The sequence below is a fragment of the Anoplophora glabripennis genome, unplaced genomic scaffold (assembly GCF_000390285.2).
Source record: "Anoplophora glabripennis isolate ALB-LARVAE unplaced genomic scaffold, Agla_2.0 scaffold891, whole genome shotgun sequence".
NCBI classification, from domain to species: Eukaryota; Metazoa; Arthropoda; class Insecta; order Coleoptera; family Cerambycidae; genus Anoplophora; species Anoplophora glabripennis.
In genome coordinates this window covers 10-20,438 of record NW_019417089.1, presented here as the reverse complement: position 1 = coordinate 20,438, position 20,429 = coordinate 10, and the positions used below count along the sequence as shown (strand labels likewise).

The 20,429-nt window shown below is 32.1% G+C and overlaps 2 protein-coding genes and 1 long non-coding RNA gene across 5 annotated transcripts in view; 1 reads left to right on the top strand and 2 right to left on the bottom strand.

The window, feature by feature from the left end:
* The window catches only part of LOC108912638 (roquin-1), a 34,068-nt gene extending 21,816 nt beyond the window's left edge, over positions 1 to 12,252 (bottom strand). For both annotated transcript variants that reach the window (XM_018717937.1, XM_018717936.2), the window contains exons 1-5: positions 12,171 to 12,252; positions 11,391 to 11,977; positions 10,881 to 11,056; positions 10,473 to 10,806; positions 6,289 to 6,533 (exon numbers count right to left, since the gene is read on the bottom strand). In XM_018717937.1, coding sequence (XP_018573453.1) covers positions 6,289 to 6,533; positions 10,473 to 10,806; positions 10,881 to 11,056; positions 11,391 to 11,976 — 1,341 coding nt within the window. In that variant the 5' untranslated portion in view covers position 11,977; positions 12,171 to 12,252. The remainder of the gene's footprint in view (positions 1 to 6,288; positions 6,534 to 10,472; positions 10,807 to 10,880; positions 11,057 to 11,390; positions 11,978 to 12,170) is intronic.
* A 699-nt stretch (positions 12,253 to 12,951) lies between these two features.
* On the top strand, positions 12,952 to 19,230 carry LOC108912637. The gene is made up of 3 exons (XR_001964566.2): positions 12,952 to 13,058; positions 18,880 to 19,092; positions 19,125 to 19,230. It is a non-coding gene; the product is annotated as an uncharacterized LOC108912637 (long non-coding RNA).
* On the bottom strand, positions 17,309 to 19,933 carry LOC108912636. Of its 2 annotated transcripts, none has more exons than XM_018717935.1 (3): positions 19,648 to 19,933; positions 19,419 to 19,594; positions 17,309 to 18,050 (listed from the first exon to the last, which is right to left on the bottom strand). In XM_018717935.1, exons 1-3 carry the CDS (start codon positions 19,659 to 19,661, stop codon positions 17,593 to 17,595), a joined length of 648 nt encoding a protein of 215 aa, XP_018573451.1. In that variant the 5' UTR covers positions 19,662 to 19,933; the 3' UTR covers positions 17,309 to 17,592. The 2 variants fall into 2 exon arrangements, with proteins under 2 accessions (XP_018573451.1, XP_018573450.1); XM_018717934.1 differs by having other exon boundaries at positions 19,652 to 19,933.
* Between the last annotated feature and the right edge of the window lie 496 nt (positions 19,934 to 20,429).

Here is a 20,429-nt window from a genome sequence, read left to right as displayed (position 1 = left end):
GCCAATCCAGCGATTTGGAAAAACTGCATCTAAATATGCACGCACTGGCCAAGAAAAATGCGGTGGAGCTCCGTCGTGCATGAACCACATGTCTCTTCTTAAATAAAGTGGAACTTCTTCAAGCCGTGGAAGCATTTTTACTTGGCCACCCAGAAGTCCGGACTTCAATCCTCTTCATTTTTCTATTTGGAAGAATCTATTGGTTCGTGTGAAGAGTTGTGGCAAAGAATACAAATCGCTGCCAACGAAGTCAAACGCAATCCCAATATGTTGTTTCAAACTCGAAGATCTCTCAGAAAACGTTGTGTAAAGTGTGTAAATGTCAACGGTGGATTCTTCGAACACTGACTTTAAATCATTATTACGAATTCCATTTGTTTTATTGTAAATTGTTGTAATAACACGAAGAAACACTTGGTTTCTTTCGTTTTTAATTTCTCGTATTATCAAAACATAGTGTTCGTTAAATCGATTTTTCTCGAAAACGGATTGAGATACCAAAATGAAACAAGAATACACAATGGAAAAATGATTGCTCTTTCAGGTTTTGAATCAAGTTTCATGTTAGACACACAGGGTAAAAAGTTATTAACTAAATTTTTGGTAAAATTGGTCGTAAGTGGCGCCCTCTACGAGCAATGCTGAAATTACAACACGCATCATATTCGTCGCCTAAAAAAATATAGTTTCACAAATTTTCAAGTTCCTAACCTACATATTTTCAGAATATTCGCAAAAAAACATTTAAAATTTTAACTTTCAACACCCTGTATTTCTGAAACTATCAACTTTCGCATAAGGTATGTTTGCGCCAATGGTCACCATTTCACGTGTAGTATCTTCAGCTTTCGATTTTCCCATTGTTAATGAATCACCCTGTATTATAGGTAGGATCTTCATACTTGGCCAAAAAAATCTTTTTGATATAATAAAATATCACACCAATTTTCGGTTAAAATCGGTCCCATAGTTTTCGAGTAATAATTTTGCAGATCCAGATCCAATCCAGATTTTTGCAAATTTAACTGAGTCTAAATTAAGACTTCTAGATACTTGAAAATTTTATCACATAAAAAAGGGCACTCGAACTTTCAAATGCGTTCAGAAAAATTGAAATCCATTAATTAGGAGTTCTAAGATAATTTGATTTTAAAAATTTATTTATATAATTATTGTTTGAACAAATTTTGAATGCTTAAACAAATTGAATACAATATACGGATAAAAACTGTATAAATTTGAGTAATATTTATTAATAGAATAAAGAAAAATACGAGAAAAGTAAAGCAAATTAAAAAGTAGTAATTATCAATACCTTAATATGTCGATAATTAACAATAATTTGCATTTGAATATGCGATATTTGGACTTTTCAGCTCGCAAGACATAGATTTAAAAAAAAACATCAAAATCGGACCACTAGAAGCCGAGACAATCAAAATTTTTAAGCGCGCCATGTTGAACACGCGATTTCAATTTCCAGTCGGTCAGAGTAGCCGAGCTCTTGACCCACCACCACTACCTCCCATACATTTTTCGTGAATTTTATGCTGGATCCAATAGTTTTAATCAATATTTTATATGGGTTGCACAAGGGCGCAAGTTACAAATTTACTCCCAGAAAGTACTCGAAATGACAAAGGTATTTGTTTAAAAAACAGCCAGACCTCGTAGTTACGCCACAAATGCCAGTCAAATTTATTCGACTATAACTCTGAAACCAATTAACGAATCACCACGTTTTTTTAAAAAAGAAGCGTCTTTCCGAGTATTTTAAAAGCATAATTTACAAAAAATAATTATAATGAATTTATAAAGTTATTCTATTTGTTTATAAGCGCAAAAATTGCGCATGTTTAAACAATTGCCACGGCTCTCCTAATTAACGGATTTCAATTTTTCTGAACGCATTTTAAAGTTTGAGTGCCCTTTTCTATGCAATAAAATTTTCAAGTATCTAGAAGTCTTAATTTAGGCTCAGTTAAATTTGCAAAAATTTCAATTTTTTTTCAAGAATCTGGATTGCAAAATTATTACTCAAAAACTATCGGACCGATTTTAACGAAAATTGGTGTTGTTTTATTATATCAAAAAGATTTTTTTAGCCAAGTATGAAGATCCTACCTATAATATAAGTACTTAAAAAAAAAAATCGCAAAAATATTGTATTTTTTTTCATTTTTTTTTTGTTGTTTTTGCTATATTTGCAATAATTATGTTGAATTTTTTTATTTAAAAATAGGTATATCATGTATAAAATTTAATTTCAAATTAGCAAAGCTGACCGGCGGCTTACTATTCACGAAATCGCTTTAAAGGTGAATATTAGTTATGAGACCTCAAACAATCGTCAGAAATCAGAGCCCTTTTCTTTATTGACGATTTCGGAATCATAACACGTTACGATTCGATTGAAACCAATCAGGTTGCTAGATTTCGGATCGTAACGTGTTATGATTCTCAAATAATGAATAAAAGAAAAGAGCTCAGGTTGGCTACAATAAAATCTGTGCTCAATGGCTTCTGATGTTGTTGACCGAAGATCAAAAAAACATCCGATTGCAAATCAGTGAGAGACTTCTGAATCGATTTCGATGGGAACGAGAGACTTTTTTGAAGCGTTTCGTGTCGTGATGAAACTTGGGTGGATTATTATACTCCAGAATCAAAATTGGCAGGTAAGGAAAGGCGAAGGATAGACAAAACCTGCCCTGTGAAAGGTAAAACCAGTCTCTCGGCCGGTAAGGTTCTTGCGACTGTTTTTTTTTTTGACTGGAAAGAAGTTTTGCTGATTGATTTTCTATATTATCCATGTACGCTTATACTGCTAGCTGTTGGAGGCAACAAAATCCGCTTACAACGGTAAAAGACGAGCTGTCCCTATCAGAAACATCCTCCTTCGAACATGACAACACACGGCAATTTTGACAAAAAAAAAAAAACTTCTAAATAATAAATAAGTGTAAAACAATTTCAGTTTATATTTGATTCACCCTCGTAAAACTTATCTCTATCCGAAATTGCTTCGTTTAGCCGCTAAAAGAAATTGTTTTTTATTTATAAATTTAACCTATATTTAACTGTACTATTGTAAATAATTGAGTCACTACTATGACAATAATATGGACGTATTACACTCGCATCCGATTTCCCTCATTCTGCAAATTATCCTCAATTGCAATTTCTCATCGACTTGATTAAATTTAACACTTCTCAGGAGATTCAAATTTTATAGTCTCAGTATACTCAAAGAAACAGCGAGAAAAATCAAAATTTTTGTAATAAAAATTAATGATGATATTTTGTCCTCAAGTATGCGGTGGTTCCATGGACATGGAACATTGGGACACCCTGTATTTACTATAGGGCACCCTGTATTTATTTTAATTTCAGCAACATTTTACTCGGGTTGTTGTAAAAAGGCTTGAAAAACTGAAAACATTAGGTACATAGGACACGAGGGTCCACCACCACCAGGAGGCAGTGCAATCGATGCCATCAGTTTATTATTTAAGCTGTTGTAATTAGATAATATATAAAATAAATGTCATAAATAATAATGACAAATACATTATTTGTGACATTTAAGGGCATTGACTACCATGACCTCTGGATCGTGATCTACAAACTGCACTCCCGCAAGAAAAGTGACACAAGTCCAAATTTTTTGAATTTCTGTTTTTGTGCTGTAAATGTAACAGCAAGATANATTTATTTATTTATTACAATCATTTGGCAAGTTTTTAAAAATTTTTGCAGGAATCAGCCTAATTGTATCATTTATTTTATTAGTTTCTTTAAACGAAAAATGCAAACTGAAACAAAAAATGTTTGTTAAAAAATCTGTAGAATGACAGAGCACGAGCAAACTAACCGTTCTTCAATGTGCGACGTTTCCGCGTTTGATTTATGTGAATAATCACATGAAAAACTTAAAAGTTTAAGTATTAATATCTTTAATCCTAGCTGACCAATCCTTTCCAGATTGTTATATATACAAATTAATTAGTCTTGCCTAAAATTTGAACAGTTTCTTGAATGAAAACATCATTAAGCCTTACTAAACATAGCCAACTTTGATTAAGCATAACTCAGAAACTATGTGGTAAAATGAACTGAAATTTTGCAAAAGTATCTATCAGGCGCATAATTAATTATGCTGAAGGTTTCGTAATTATCTGGAATAGTGTCCATTTAGGTGATAGCTACTACATTAACAAGTTACATGATATTTGTTTCAAGTACAATGGTTTGTTGGGTCGTTATGCCGAATCTTTGACCTGATCTCACAGCGACTCAGTTGCGGTGAAGCTTTCACATTCACCACTGAAGATGCCTACAGTGAAGAATGGCGAAACATTAGTGGCCTTAGAATCACTAACAAGAACCGAAGTAAACATCAGGGCAAGCCTAGAGGTCTAATATCCTAAGATCTAACCCGAGAACAAGGGCAAGTCAAAGATTCCTAGTTAAGCTGAAGTCTGTATAAGACTGTAATTGGCAGCGAGCAGTTATACATTTCATGGCATAACAATCCGAACAATCTTACTGCTGCTAAACATTCACTACATTCACTCCATGAGGGAGATGGTGACTCTGAAAAATAAAATCTATTTAATTAACATTAAAAATTTGTAATTATTTAAATAAATGAAAGTAGATTTAAGGTAGTTATATCTCAAGTACAGAGTTCAAGTTGAAAACTTTCCAGCAAGTCTCATATTTCAGTCGCGTAGTTTCGACAACTGGCAACGTTGTACAGAGCGCAGCTGTGTGTGACAGAGATTGATGAAAACTTATATTTACGGGGCACAAAGTTAGAAATAGAGTGAATGCATTACAATCATTTGGCAGGTTTTTAAAAATTTTTGCAGGAATCGTTCTAAATGTATCATTTATTTTATTAGTTTCTTTAAACGAAAAACGCAAACTGAAACAAAAAAGGTTTTAGTTCAAAATTCTATAGAATGACTGAGCACGAGCAAACTAACCGTTCTTCAATGTGCGACGTTTCCGCGTTTGATTTATGTGAATAATCATATGAAAAACTTAAAAGTTTGAGTATTAATATCTTTAATCCTAGCTGGTCAATCCTTTCCAGATTGTTATACAGGGTGTTAGTAAATAAGTGCGACAAATTTCAGGGGGTGATTCTACATGAGAAAATAATGGCAGTTTGCTTATAAACGTATGNATATCTGTGGTAATCTAAGTCATTGTTCAATGGTCTAATTGTAAATTCCATTGCTAAGTCAGTCATTCATGGCAATGTTCTGTTGTGGTTGTTTGTGAAGCTTGTGTTTATTGTTTTCTTGTATGATTTTCTGTTATTTTAGAATTTAGATATTCTTTTGCATAATGCAATACAGGGTGTCCGGAAATTTAAGCAACAAAATTTGGTCATAGATTATTAAGTCAAATTTAGGGGACCCGTATTTTTTCTTTTTGCCAACTGGCCCCCTCTTTCGGAGTTACAGCCCCCTGAAATCTGCCCCTAAGAAGCCTTTTTTATATCTCAAAACCATGTTGTACGAGAATCACTAAATTTTGGTACACAGGGATTTTATGACATGTGGAATCTCACAGTGCTACTCTTTATAATATTACCATGTAATGTAATTATATGTATTTACAGACGTTATCAATAGTGCTCACATAAATGGTGTAATAAATGTTTTCATTTAATGTCGTTTTCTTCAATTATTTCCCTTATACAGGCTGTTACAAATTCGCTTCTCACTACAGGGATTTCGGGAACGGTAAGAGGTACGAAGTAGCTTAAATGGGGGCAAAGTTGCGTAATCAGGGGACCAACATTATGCCTCTAAAAAATCAAGGCTAACATGATTAGTTTTCGAAATATTTGAAAAAAAAATACGAAATATTGGAAATCTGTTTTTGTTTAATTTCAGCCTTGTTTGAGGCGATATTGAAAAAAGAATAACACTTTCTCATGGCCACTTTTTGCCTTCTATCGAATGGCATAATCAATTTTTATATGTAACATTTCGTCTCTCCAGGACCATTATCAACTTCATTTATTTAAATATGACCCTGAAAATTTTATTACATTTTTTGCAAGCCTTCATGACCCCCAATAGTGTACTGCCACAGTCCGAACCAGACTCAAGACGTTTTGTCTCGAAAAATTCATCTTCAGTGTATTCGTTCCAAATTTATCTAAATTTTTTATTTAATTTCTTTGTTGATTGAATTATCGTATACTGTAAGTGTCATTAGACATTATATCGAATATCACTGAATGATAAAACAAATATTTATATCTACCTTTGCTCTATATTTCTCCAATTCCTCATTAGAATGTGCAAATGTGCAATTAGTGCCCCTAGGGCAACTTCCTCTTAAAGTTAAATCACGACACATACTAATTTTATATTTAGCATGTTGAGAATGGGTTGTATCCTGTAATTTTCTACTGCCATGCTGATGGATGAATTCCACTAAACCTGCCACAACCTGTCTTACTGCTGCTAAACATTCACTACATTCACTCCATGAGGGAGATGGTGACTCTGAAAAATAAAATCTATTTAATTTTTTAACATTAAAAATTTGTAATTATTTAAATAAATGAAAGTAGATTTAAGGTAGTTATATCTCAAGTACAGAGCGCAGCTGTGTGTGACAAAGATTGATGGAAACTTATTTATTTATTTATTACAATCATTTGGCAAGTTTTTAAAAATTTTTGCAGGAATCAGCCTAATTGTATCATTTATTTTATTAGTTTCTTTAAACGAAAAATGCAAACTGAAACAAAAAATGTTTGTTAAAAAATCTGTAGAATGACAGAGCACGAGCAAACTAACCGTTCTTCAATGTGCGACGTTTCCGCGTTTGATTTATGTGAATAATCACATGAAAAACTTAAAAGTTTAAGTATTAATATCTTTAATCCTAGCTGACCAATCCTTTCCAGATTGTTATATATACAAATTAATTAGTCTTGCCTAAAATTTGAACAGTTTCTTGAATGAAAACATCATTAAGCCTTACTAAACATAGCCAACTTTGATTAAGCATAACTCAGAAACTATGTGGTAAAATGAACTGAAATTTTGCAAAAGTATCTATCAGGCGCATAATTAATTATGCTGAAGGTTTCGTAATTATCTGGAATAGTGTCCATTTAGGTGATAGCTACTACATTAACAAGTTACATGATATTTGTTTCAAGTACAATGGTTTGTTGGGTCGTTATGCCGAATCTTTGACCTGATCTCACAGCGACTCAGTTGCGGTGAAGCTTTCACATTCACCACTGAAGATGCCTACAGTGAAGAATGGCGAAACATTAGTGGCCTTAGAATCAGTAACAAGAACCGAAATAAACATCAGGGCAAGCCTAGGGGTCTTAATATCCTAAGGTCTAACCCGAGAACATAGGCAAGTCAAAGATTCCTAGTTAAGCTGAAGTCTGTATAAGACTGTAATTGGCAGCGAGCAGTTATACATTTCATGGCATAACAATCCGAACAATCATGGTACTTTAAATATCAGCGAAAGCCATAAAACTGCTAAAATCTTTTTTCCTTACAAATTCTCTCGGTTATAAATATTACAAATTATGAGTAAATTAAATCAAGGTATCTATTTATTTACATCTGTAATTCATATAATATTCATGAATATCAATTAAAATATGTATTAAAAAAATTGTGGATGTATAGGTAACGGAACCTTAACATTTTATAAAATTCCTTTGTAATGTAATAAAAACTAAATAAAATAATGTGGTATAACCTTGTGGTATAATAAACTTAGCTAAGAACACATTATTGTATTAGATTGTGATGTCACAAGTTAATACATTTTGCACGTCTATTACATTATTTTATATAGTAACATACACTATGGGAGTTTACAAAAATAAACTCCTAGTGATTGAAAAGATCATTCAAAATACCTGAAATTTCTAAAATCCTAATTATATTGATGTCAGAAGGTGAAAACATGCTTAAATAATGACATCAATTTCAATATCTAACAATCCCAGATAGCCTCAGATAAATCAGCCATCATTCTTAGTTATTATTTAAAATACCTAGCCAATGATTTAAAACTCCAGTAACAACTAGTTTCAATGCAGAAATCTGAAGAAAATCTTCATATCACCAAAAACAAACACCCCAAAGGGAATAAAAAACTACTATGTCCACGTAGTTATTCCTGGGTAGTGCTAAAAGTAGTTAATCTTAAGTAGTAGTCAGTCTTTTGACCTTAAAATGACCTTGATATCTGATCTTGTTCTTGAGGTTAAGTTCGAGGTCAAAATAAAGGGTCCATTTAAAATTTTGAATTTGATCCTCAAACGACCTTGAAGTCAAGGTAATTTTCAAGGTCATGTCAAGAGGGCCCCCTTTTCCCCCTACAAATTTTGTATTAAACATTTTTTTTAAGTGATCCCAACAAGGTACTCCATTGTCTCGAGATTTTTGTTTTTTTTCTTTTTTCATGGCCATTTTATGGCCAAAATATGGGTTAAATCAATAAAATAAGAACAAAAAGTTTTTTTCGTTTTTCAATTGAAATCAGTGGTAAAAAATGGGTGTTTCTATTTAAAAAAATCTACTTCTGGTCTAAAAACACCACTTTCAAGTCAATCTGGTCCTTTCAATAGTCCCCTCGATGCCCTACAACAGGGGTGCTCAAACGGTCGATCGCGATAGCATCAGAAGTTCAAACTGAATTATAAAGCAACCACCTTTCGTCAGTCACTCATACGTCTTCTGTGGAAAGTGGGGTATTGCAGATGATTTCATACATCTCAAAGCAAGAGTAAGTGATTCAAAATTTTGGCCTTTTATATCTGAAGATAAATATCCAGGTTTAAAACAAATTGCGCTTCAAGTAACCGGATTGTTTGGATATCTATGCAAATGTGTGTTTTCTGGAATGAAAATAATTAAATGCAAATATCGCAGTCGACTTACTGAAAAACACGTCATCGTGTTTGCGATAGTCAATCAGCAATTACGTGCCATCTTATGAAAATTTTTTTTTAGTTACATTGCAGTTTTTTGTATCTAGTTGGCCAGTAATCAAATAACGACAGCCCCCCCACTCAAATTATTTTTTTTTGTGGAAGATCGCCAAGTCTGAGCAACCCTGCCCTACAGTTTTTGTCTGAAACTTTTTTTTCGAAATAATCGAGTCCAACCGAGATATTATTTTGTCTTAAGATAAATGCCCCACCCAGTATATCTATGAATTATAATTATAATTATATAGCTAAAAGATAAATGATGCTTTTAAAATGACAATATCCTGAAAGCGTGCAGTTACAACATTTTTCCAGTGATTAAATATACTTGGAAAATGTCAGGATTTTCTTGTATTTGTTCCTTAGCATCGAAAATCCATTGACAAATAAATAAAAATCTATTTTTACTAATTGACCTATTTATAGTATCAAATAGACATACAATAACTAGAGAATCTTCATGAATATTTTTATTAGTTAACTTTACTTTTTATTGCATGTTTTTTTATCATACTCATAATTCTTTACTATTTTTTTCTTGAAAATTGACACGATTAGGACACGACTACTTTTCACTTATTTTGACCTAAGCTATCACATACAATAATTCTAGTTATGAATGCTAATTACTTTTTTTATGAAATGTAGTTTTGAAAAGTACTCTAATACCATCATCTAGTTAGCTTTTGTTGTACCTGTTTCTATGATTGTTAAATTCCGAAATTTAATAAATTGTATTGAAAACATATATTTTTCAAAAAATAAACACTAAATTTATGTACTAGGTAGATAACTAAACCAGTAATCCTATCATAAATAATATTGTTATGACACAAACCAAGTCATAGGAGTAGTCGAGGGGTAGTGTGTGGCCATACCTCCTCTCCCAAACTCCAGAAAATTTAAAAAAGTAGATTAATTTTTATAAAGAAAGTCGGAGATATATTTTTTCTAAAAGGTCTGCTACTGCCCCGATTACATATAAAAAAGTAACTGACAATTAAACAAAATTACTAAAATTTTTATTTTAAAAACTTGAATTTCAATTTTTATTTTAGATAAATATTAACTACTAGTTTTTTACTAGATATAAGCCATATATGATCGACTTTCTAATTTCATAATGGTTTCACAAAATTCTCCATCACTTAATCTTTTTATAATACCTATTCATTTTATATTTTAATTTTAAACTTATATATTTTATCATGTTTATTCGATGAGCTGGACATATCGACTACTAATTATAAAATAGAACCAAATTAAGTATATGAAATAAGAGATTACATTTATTTCTTGCTTCGACACGAATATCTAGGAAAATCGAAACTCTAAAATTTGAACATTTTTTTAAATATTTGAGTTAATAGAAATTAGTCCAGATTAAGGCGTGTCCCAATAATCATGGTTCTACAGTACTTTAGTCTTCATATGAAAACGAACATTCGAAATATAAATATTCACTTACCTGGACTAGGATCTATGCCCGCCAATAATTCGAGATGGTTCCTTAATACAGACAATTTGCCTGGATCACCGGTTCTTTGAAGAGCTATTACAAGTTCCTGAACAGATTGAGCAAAAGACTGAGGTGTCTGTAACTTGTCTATTATACTTTGCATGTGAGATTTGTGGGCTGTATCACCATAAAGTAAAGCAGACCATTGATCTGGAGCAATTCTTAGACCTGCTTCAGTGGCAATTTGTACTATTTGAGCGTCATGTTCACGTCTTAGTGCATCATATGTTCTAAATTCTTCCTTTAATTGCATTAATGACGAATCCCCTTCTCTTTTAGAGACCTATAAAAAAATATTTTAAAATATTCAAATACTGCTCAACAGTTAATACAATATTTAGTACAATATTTATTTACCTTAAAACACGATGCTCGATAAAGTAACTGAACTACATGGCCAATGCTAGTTTTTGATGCTTGAGGAAAATGTGGTTCTAAACGTTGTACAACAAACATAACCAAAACTTTTCTAGATAAAGCAGAACCATCTTCTAATGCTAGTAATACTAGTTTAAGTACTTCCTCTTGCATAGCTGAAATATAAAAGTTACGGTATTATAGTGGCTAAAATTACTACAATTATGAAACTTGTTTTGGTTAAAATGGTTCACTGTATATTTGGTATTTTAAAAGTTTAGGTAATTTAATTAATATAGTAGTATAAATTGTAAATACAAATAATCTTTTCAATTAATCCTCAAAGATGTTGTGATATAATAATTGATATATTTGTTACCAACAGTAAAAGAGAAATGATCAAAAAGGTATCCCTAAAGTGTATAATGACTTAGATTAATATAAAATTAGGTATAATGTTACTGTAATGCAAAATACATAAACATTGTTACAAATGAAAAATATATCTACCTGGTCCCAAAAACTGACAGCCTCTAGCTCGTACAGCTGCCCACAAATTAGCAGAAAGTTGTTGAGGATTTTGGTGTTGCAAAATAAGTTCTGTAACTGTTCTTTCACCCAACGATCTAGCAGCACGCATTGCCCTTGTTCGGCCTTCATCTTCCACTAGTTGACAGTTGATTAATGTTACCAATTTTCTTTGCATAGGTCTTGATAAAATACTTCCACTCCCACATACATTACCATTCGGGTGTGGCTTTAGGTAAAGGGCTAATTCTTCTACACATTTTTTGCATTCCAAATAATGGCTAATATGTTCCCTTGGCACAATTTTTGTATCGATTTCTTCATTGTCATTTTTTACAGTTGGTCCAACAAGTTGCAGTAAAGCTGTATTGACAGGCAAATTTTCTACATCTATACTGATGTTCGTCTGATCAAAAGGACATTGCTTTCTATGTAGATTTGAAAGACAACCCTTGCATATTGTATGACCACAACCTAAACTTATTGGGCTGCGCTGTTTTTCATCAAAAGAATTGCAGCAAACTGGACATGAAAGGAATTCCGTCCACTGGGGTGCCTGAATGGGCATTCTAAAATTTTAAATTAACATTATTTGTAACATAAGTTCGGTTGTCAAAATCAGGTGATGACATTTTCATATGCCAATGTGGCAAGGTTTTCCGCTAATATATTGTCTAATTAATACTATTTTTTAGGTTTATACTGAAATATACAACAAATTATATCAATTACATGCTACAAAATGAAAATAATTGTATTTACCTTAATAATTCGTAAAAATAATCACATCATGAAGTACCACAACACAATCACAACATTTGTTGTGAAATCGTTCTCGGACTCTGGCAATGATAAATATATTCTGGAATGTCAACGTCATACGTCAATGCTGCCGTGACGACACAATTTAAAGGTAACTTTAATTTTTCATCACAGAAATTTCTACGATATTTGGAACAGTTCGGTGTTCGGTGCCATAGACAATAGAAAAAGGAGATCATGTCTGAGAAATTGGACGCACAGATTTGATCAATTTAAACAGGGAGACTAGACAAGGAGCACGAACTCATACGCGGGAAAATTGACAAAATTTGTCCAAGAAATGGCAGAAGTTGGGGTGGCGCTAGTGTTCCATGTGTCCCAAGTGAATGTAGCTTCATAAATACGAGTGAAGTAAGCAAATAACCAATTTTATTTTATAATGAGTTTAGTAGATATATTGGGGAGGTATACTAATATAAAAACTGGAGGTCAAGTCAATAATTATTACAATTTGTTTTTATAATGGTAAATAAAAAGTTTCGAAAAGCGCCAGAAAAAAGGGCCCTAGCCGGCGGGGCCCAGCCAGGACAAAAGGAGGTCCCACAAAGCGCCTACACCGGCCGCACTTGTGGTCGGTGTAGACGACGGATGGGGCCTACCTACGAAGGCTGTCCAGGCCTACACGAGATGAGGCAGGATAGAGGGATAATCCCCCTCGATCCCAAATCATTGAGGCCAATTTCTAGCCATGGAATAATGGCGCGCGGCGTGAGAGTTTATTGTACTTTGAGAAAAAAACAAAGCATAGATTAGGAAAAACAATGAAGACGAATAATAAAAATGCCATACTATAGAAAGGGAATTAAAGGGAGGGAGCGATTATTAAAGGTAAATATATAAGACAGATTAATTTACAAGCTTATTATTTATAAATTTATTAATGTAAGTCTGGGTTATATCACAGTATAATCAGTAAAAACATAGATTTCTTATAAATAGGTTTTTTGTGACCTTGAATAAGTCTATCATGCAAGTGTTCATAATTTTTTCTATAATGTAGTTTTTGCCAAGTTTGAAACAAGTTTGGTTTATAGCCTGATATTCTATCACCTTTTTAAGTCGAGGCTTTATTAATCCCTGTTTCTATACAGGGAGTAACTTTGAGTGGGGGTCATATTTATACAGAGGCTTCCTTTGACCTTTAGAAACAGGTGTCAATAGTTTATTTTGTAAAATTACGTCATAAAAACTAAATTTTTTATAGTAATTTTCGTACCCTACCGCTGGACAAGCTAGTGTAACAAACAGTACTTAACAAGTAACCTAGCAAAAAAAATCAAGCAGTAATGAATGATGATAAATGAAATACCCACACAAAAATAAAAAGTCTGTTTAATCACATGAATTTTATAACACTTCTCTGAATTTGTTCCAGCCCAATATTATTGTATTGGCATTCAAAGCTTGCATAATCTCTTAAATGTGTAAGTTGTAATTTTTAACTATGTGGACCTAAGGAATGATAGAGTTCTTTGGAATTTAATAACAAAATTGTTTTCTGTTTAAATATAACTTCAACTTTACAGTTAGATTATCTTCAATACGGAACTGACACCCTTTGCTTTGTCACTGTTGACCTGCACTATCTCCCTTCGCAACTCGCATGCACTGTGGGTTGCCAACAAATCATGTATTTGTAGTACATGATGATAGTGACGGCGTATTCAAGAATTAAAATGCATTTTAAAAAACTAATTATAACTCGACTATTTGATGAAAAACAATCAGATTCTTATTCAGGGGAACATGTATCATTACCCCTAAAAAACTGATCCCCATTTAAATTTACACCCTGTATAGAACCAAATAAATCTTCAAAAAATATTTTTAACTTGCCTTTCTAAACTTCCAATTTTGCTTTTTCTAATCCATATAATTTACAATACGCCAATTTTTTGTTTGTCGTATTTCAATAGCACCTTCAATACTTTTTATTTCTTCAACTTTTAAATATCTCTTCTTTTCTTTTTGCATTGTATTATGATAGCCTTCAGATTTCTATGTACTAAGAATGCCAACAAGACGTCCTTGTAAATACAGAAATTAATGAATTTTCACATAAATAGAACAAATTCGCAAAATTATTGTATGTACTGTTTTTTCATTTTTTGTTAAATTTGTTTTTAATTACATAATTCCTTTGTTGCTCGTACAAATTCTATGTTTTTCACTTTTAAGACACACTGAACAAAATTACCTCAATTTTTGACACTGTTTGGATGAATATGCTCATTTGTTAATTTAGATGCTCCTCTAAAATATTGGATATTTTCTTTTAGAAATATACGTAATTCTTTTATTAAAAAAAAATCATATTTAAGCAAATTCCAAGAGCTTCCTCTAAATGTGAAGTACAAAAAAAGTATTTTTACATTTAGTTTACTCGAGAAGTTTAGAAAATTCGATCCAATGTAAAAAATAATAAGCTTTTACTTTATGCTTTACAAATCACAGCCTGTCAAAGTAGACCGATCAAAATAACTCATTTAAAGGGGAAAAAAAAAGAAAATTGTTACCTGGACTTTTATAAGTGGAAATGGTAAAGGGGCTTATAAGAAACGAAAAAAAAGAAAATAATAAATGCCTGAGCAGGGGTGGCGGAGGGTTGATTTGAGGGGTGGAAAAGTTATGAAAAATTGTATCATTAGGATTTCTGGCGAAAGTTGACGTCAGACAAAAAAGTATCTAATACAAAAGTTGTAGATCATGTAAAAATCTACAACTTTGTAGAGGTCATTTTTAACATAATCTCAAAATTTCCGAGAAATATGCGAAAAACAGTTTTTTTTCTGATTTTTCGTTTTTCATTTCTCATTTTCACAAAAATAATTTAATTTTGACGAAACTTGGTGAGTTTTTTGTCTGTCTTAAATAATTTCAAATTTTTTTAGATAAAAAAATCAAGAAGTTTCCGAGATATTCATTTTTTTCAGCCTGAAACACTTTTTTTCAAAGAAAAATTCTACTTAAAAAAATCATCGTACAGAGTTCTGCCGGTAATAATTTTTTTCATATTGACATAATGACATATACTTTTTGGTGAAATAAAAAAAATCGTAATCACAGCTCAAAAACATGTTCAAAAATGCAAAAAAGTAAAAAATGACTTCAGCAATGAATTTTTCAGTAATTGTTGANAGTACGTTCCTGTGACGTCACTCACTACCGCCGGCTGCCAACCACCGCTGCCGATAAACTAGTAGTCAAGGGTCGTCATAAAATTAGGCGTCCAAATAAGGACGTCAGTGACGTCAATAAATCCAGTAAATTAGAATTCGCAATTGTGAATTAAGATTCCGTTTAGAGTTGGTAGTATACCGGGGGCGGCCATAAGTAATGTAAATAACCGTCACCACCACCAGAACCGAAACCGCAGGAAAGTGCGTTACAAAAATTTGGCGAACCCAAGCAGGGAGGTTACAAAAATTTGGCAACCGAGAAAAATACGTTACAGTAGACCGATCAAAATAACTCATTTAAAGGGGGAAAAAAAAAGAAAATTGTTACCTGGACTTTTATAAGTGGAAATGGTATAATAAACGAAAAAAAAAAATAAAATAAATGCCTGAGCAGGGGTAGCGGAGGGTTGATTTGAGGGGTGGAAAAGTTATGAAAAATTGTATTAGGATTTCTGGCGAAAGTTGACGTCAGACAAAAAAGTATCTAATACAAAAGTTGTAGATTATGTAAAAATCTACAACTTTGTAGAGGTCATTTTTAACATAATCTCAAAATTTCCGAGAAAAATGCGAAAAACAGGTTTTTTTCTGATTTTTCGTTTTTTATTTCTCATTTCGGCAAAAATAATTTAATTTTGACGAAACTTGGTGTTTTTTGTCTGTCTTAAATAATTTCAAATTTTTTTAGATAAAAAAATCAAGAAGTTTCCGAGATATTCATTTTTTTCAGCCTGAAACACTTTTTTTCAAAGAAAAATTCTACTTAAAAAAATCATCGTACAGAGTTCTGCCGGTAATAATTTTTTTCATATTGACATAATGACATATACTTTTTGGTGAAATAAAAAAAATCGTAATCACAGCTCAAAAACATGTTCAAAAATGCAAAAAAGTAAAAAATGACTTCAGCAATGAATTTTTCAGTAATTGTTGATAATTTGTTTAAATTTAAAAAAAATCAATAACTGATTACACCATTCAATTGTACGGAAAAAATGCAAAAAAACTGTCTCATTGTTTGACCCAAAACCATTTTTGTACAGTATTGCTATAAACAAGTCGAATAGTGAATAAATAAAATAAATAATATTTTTTTCCGTAGGATCAATTAGTGTACTTATTTTTTTAAAGTTTGATGAATTCATAGATATACAGTGTGTCCAAGATAAGGATGGGATAGGCATTAGGATCTAGGAAACGGTAAGAGATACGGTGTGGCTCAGATTATAAAAAAGTTGTTTTTTTTATACCTAACAATATGCTGTTTAGAAAGTTTTAAAATTCCTGGTAGTTCCGGAGATATCCGGAAAAACCCGAAATTTTGCAAAATTGTTTAATTTTGTCTGGCTTTATTTGAAAACGGATTTTAAAATAAATTACATATTTACAATACAACTTTTTTCGCTCTATATAATGGCGTCGACATTTTTGCAATCCGACGTTTCATCTTCAAGGGCCGTTAATTTTTTTAAATATGTCGCTGCTATTTTTATGACAAAATCTAGTCATTTTTTATTCTGAATTAGAGGATATTACTATTGTAAAAGTTTGTTAACCTTTTTTTTTGCATTTTTCTCAGAAATTTTGAAGTTATGTTAAAAAGTGACCTCTACAAAAGTTGTAGATTTTTGCATGATCTACAACTTTTGTATTGGATACTTTTTTGTGTGACGTCAACTTTTACCAGAAATCCCAATGACACAATTTTTCATAACTTTTCAACATCCCAAATCAACCCTCCGCCGCCCCTGCTCACGAATTTTTTTTAGGTTTATTATAAGTCCTTTTACCATTTCCACTTATAAAAGTCTAGGTAACAATTTTTTTTTCTCCAAGTGTAATTTGGTTGGACTAAAGGGACATTCGATGGTATTAAAAAACATTACCTACTGTTCTTATCTATCTTATCTTGTCTTGAGTATCATGAATTTACAAATACATAAGCCAAAAGCTTTTTTCAACTGACATGTATCCCTCTGGTCATTAAAACAATAGCAAACTTGACTGGTTGGAATAGTTTTGTTTGTTTCAATTTGATGGAACTTGACCTTTGCTAAAATTATAAAACAAATTTGTCTTCGATGACATTTCATCAGTACAAAGCACACTTTAGTTTTCATACTCATAGTTTGTGCTATTATTTTAGGGGTTAAAAAAGATATCGGTTAGAATGATGGAAATTCTCATTTTTGAGTCGTTCTTAAAGTTTTTACAGAAGGTAAGGCAAAAGTTTTAGTTAGAAAATTATATGCTTGTGGGCTAAGATAATATAATGTTAAAACAAATTGCCTGTACTCGTGTGAATACTTATTCTTTTTTGACAATTCAATTTGAAATTTAATAAAGGAAGATAGATTGGAAGGCAGGAGTTTATCGCATAATTCCTTTAAATTGTCAATGTCATTTTGCAAACTATTTAAGGAAGAATTATCATTCGTTAAATTGCTTTTTACATTTTCCTTAACTTTGGCAGATAATTTGTGAGGTGTGTGGCTTGATAAGTAATGTGATGTTTGAGTGCTCGCAGAGGGACTAGGTGATGACCTCAAGGCTGCATCATTAGATGATATTTCCATTGAGTGGATACTTCCATTATCTACACTTTCTAAATCACAGTATTCTTCTTTAAGCTCTTGTAATCCTATTAAATGAGAATAACATTATACAGGGTGTTTCAGGATTAAGTCGACAAAATTCGAATTTTTTAAAAAATCTTTTAACGCCCTATATTTTGAAAATGAAGCGTCTGGAAAAAAATTTATACTTGATTTTTTTCTTTTTCCCTTAAAGTTCGTCGACTTAATCCTGAAACACCCTGTATAAAAATTATAGCAAATAAATTGCTGTAAAAAATGATTTGAACTAGATCTTACTAAATAATTATGCAAAATCAAATCGAAATTAGAAAAGAAATAATAGAACTTCAGCACTATAGTCTGAACAATATGATGAGTGACTTGAATATAACAAATTTCAGGAAAAGAGTGGGCCCATAACCTCGACCATACCGTAAGGATAGCTTTCTTGGGTAAAAATAAACCATTTTAGATCAAATTACCTTACTATAATTTTTCTACCTTAAAAAATTCTCAACCTTTTCGTATTTACATGAAATTGTCGCAGATATGATGGAGGTGTATCTCCATACTAAATTAGAAAAAAATAAACTGAAAACTGAAATAAACCAAAACATTGATGTAATAAATGAAAATATCTCGCTTGAACATCGAGAATTTTTTTCAGATGCGAAACATTAATTTCCTTGTACACGAAGGTTTTTTTTAGTTTAAGTAATTTTTACACTGGGAACCCACACACAAATCATCTTGTTTTGACTTTGAAAATTAAACTTCAAATCATTCCATCTATTAGCTGACCATTTGATCATTGATAATAAAAAATATATATACTAAAATAATGTAAATTGCATGCACGAACAAAAAAAAAAAAGGATTTACTTTCTGTTATAGTCTCAATTGCCCAATGTATGCTGCCAGTGGAATGAGAAAAAATACAGGAAGAGTGCTTCAACCGGTACTCTCGAAAACAACGCAGAATATATCCCTCTATTATTCAGACATTCTCAGGTTGTCCTATTGACACCTCATACCACAACATACGTTGGGGGGATATACTGATATGTAAGAATAAGAAATCCTTCGGATATCCAAAAGACGACCTAGGTATATCCGCCATTATATTCAGACAACCTTAGACCATTTCGAGGATAGCGATAATCCAAATTATGTGTAGGGCATACGGTAGGATATCTGGAGAATATCCTGATTTGAAAAATAAGATATTCCCCTTACGGCTCGACAGCCAGAACTGTACAAATCTGGGGTATAGGCGAATATCCCATCAGATATCCTAAGGGTATCTTTAGAATAGGTTTGTGCTATTTGAGAATATTTAAGTGCATTACATAAATGAGTTTAGTGTGGGTGATATATAAATAAATAGTCGTTACCAATTCTATACGTTTTCTTAAAAATATTGACAAATTTACCTGGTAATAACGAAAACCGTGTTGGTACGGCGTGCCGCTGGAGACGATTTTTCAAATCATTCAAAAACATTACGTCTTCAAAATGCCAACCACAAAGCTTACAATTCTCATGGCAATACTTCGTAGTTTTTTTAAGTAGATCCATGCGGCCACAGTTGATAGCCCATTGTCTACAGCTGGAAATTTAAAAAAGTTGTAAAATTTATTTCACTATTACCTTTATACTTACCCACCGCTCTTCATTCATAGGAAAACTAAAAAAACTTATATTTGTAGTCTTTGAATTGGCTTTACACTGTCCAGCAGAACACCAACGACCACCTTTTTTTTCTTTTTTCATTGTACTTGTACTGTTTCAAACTAAATTATTTACGTGACTACTTAGTTTTACGTAATAAAATTAATATTAAAATTTGCACTTCTCAATCTCAATTTTCAATATATTCTTTTTCTTTTCGTCTTTGTAATCTGTGCCCACCTTTATTTTACCATAGAGGAAACAAATAAGAGGTTAACTGATAACATATAAATTATAAATTACTGTCAACAGTGTCAACGGCAAAATGTGACTGTCAGAACCATCTACTGTTCTAAATTGGAAGTATGTGATTAAGCTCAGGAAACTGTTAATACAAGGCTATTTCCGAGCGAGCAGCCGAACTGAGCAGAAGTATCCGTGCAATGAAGTGCAGTGCATGGAGCAAGATCTATCTGCCCTTATTAAGGCTACATGGAAAGAATTCCTTTCTTTCCTCTTAATCACCGACCTAATCCTCGGTATAAACATAGAGGCCGTCGGCATCTTTGTTACAGGTACCGGTGCCGGGTTTATACCCAGGTAAGTCTTACTTTTACTTATTTATAAGTTATTTGTATTACTTTAGAATACATTGCTTTAAAATTGCGACCGCGCGCTATTATTCCATGACTACGCCATTATTCCATGGCTAGAAATTGGCCTCAATGATTTGGGATCGAGGGGGATTATCCCTCTTTATCCTGCCTCATCTC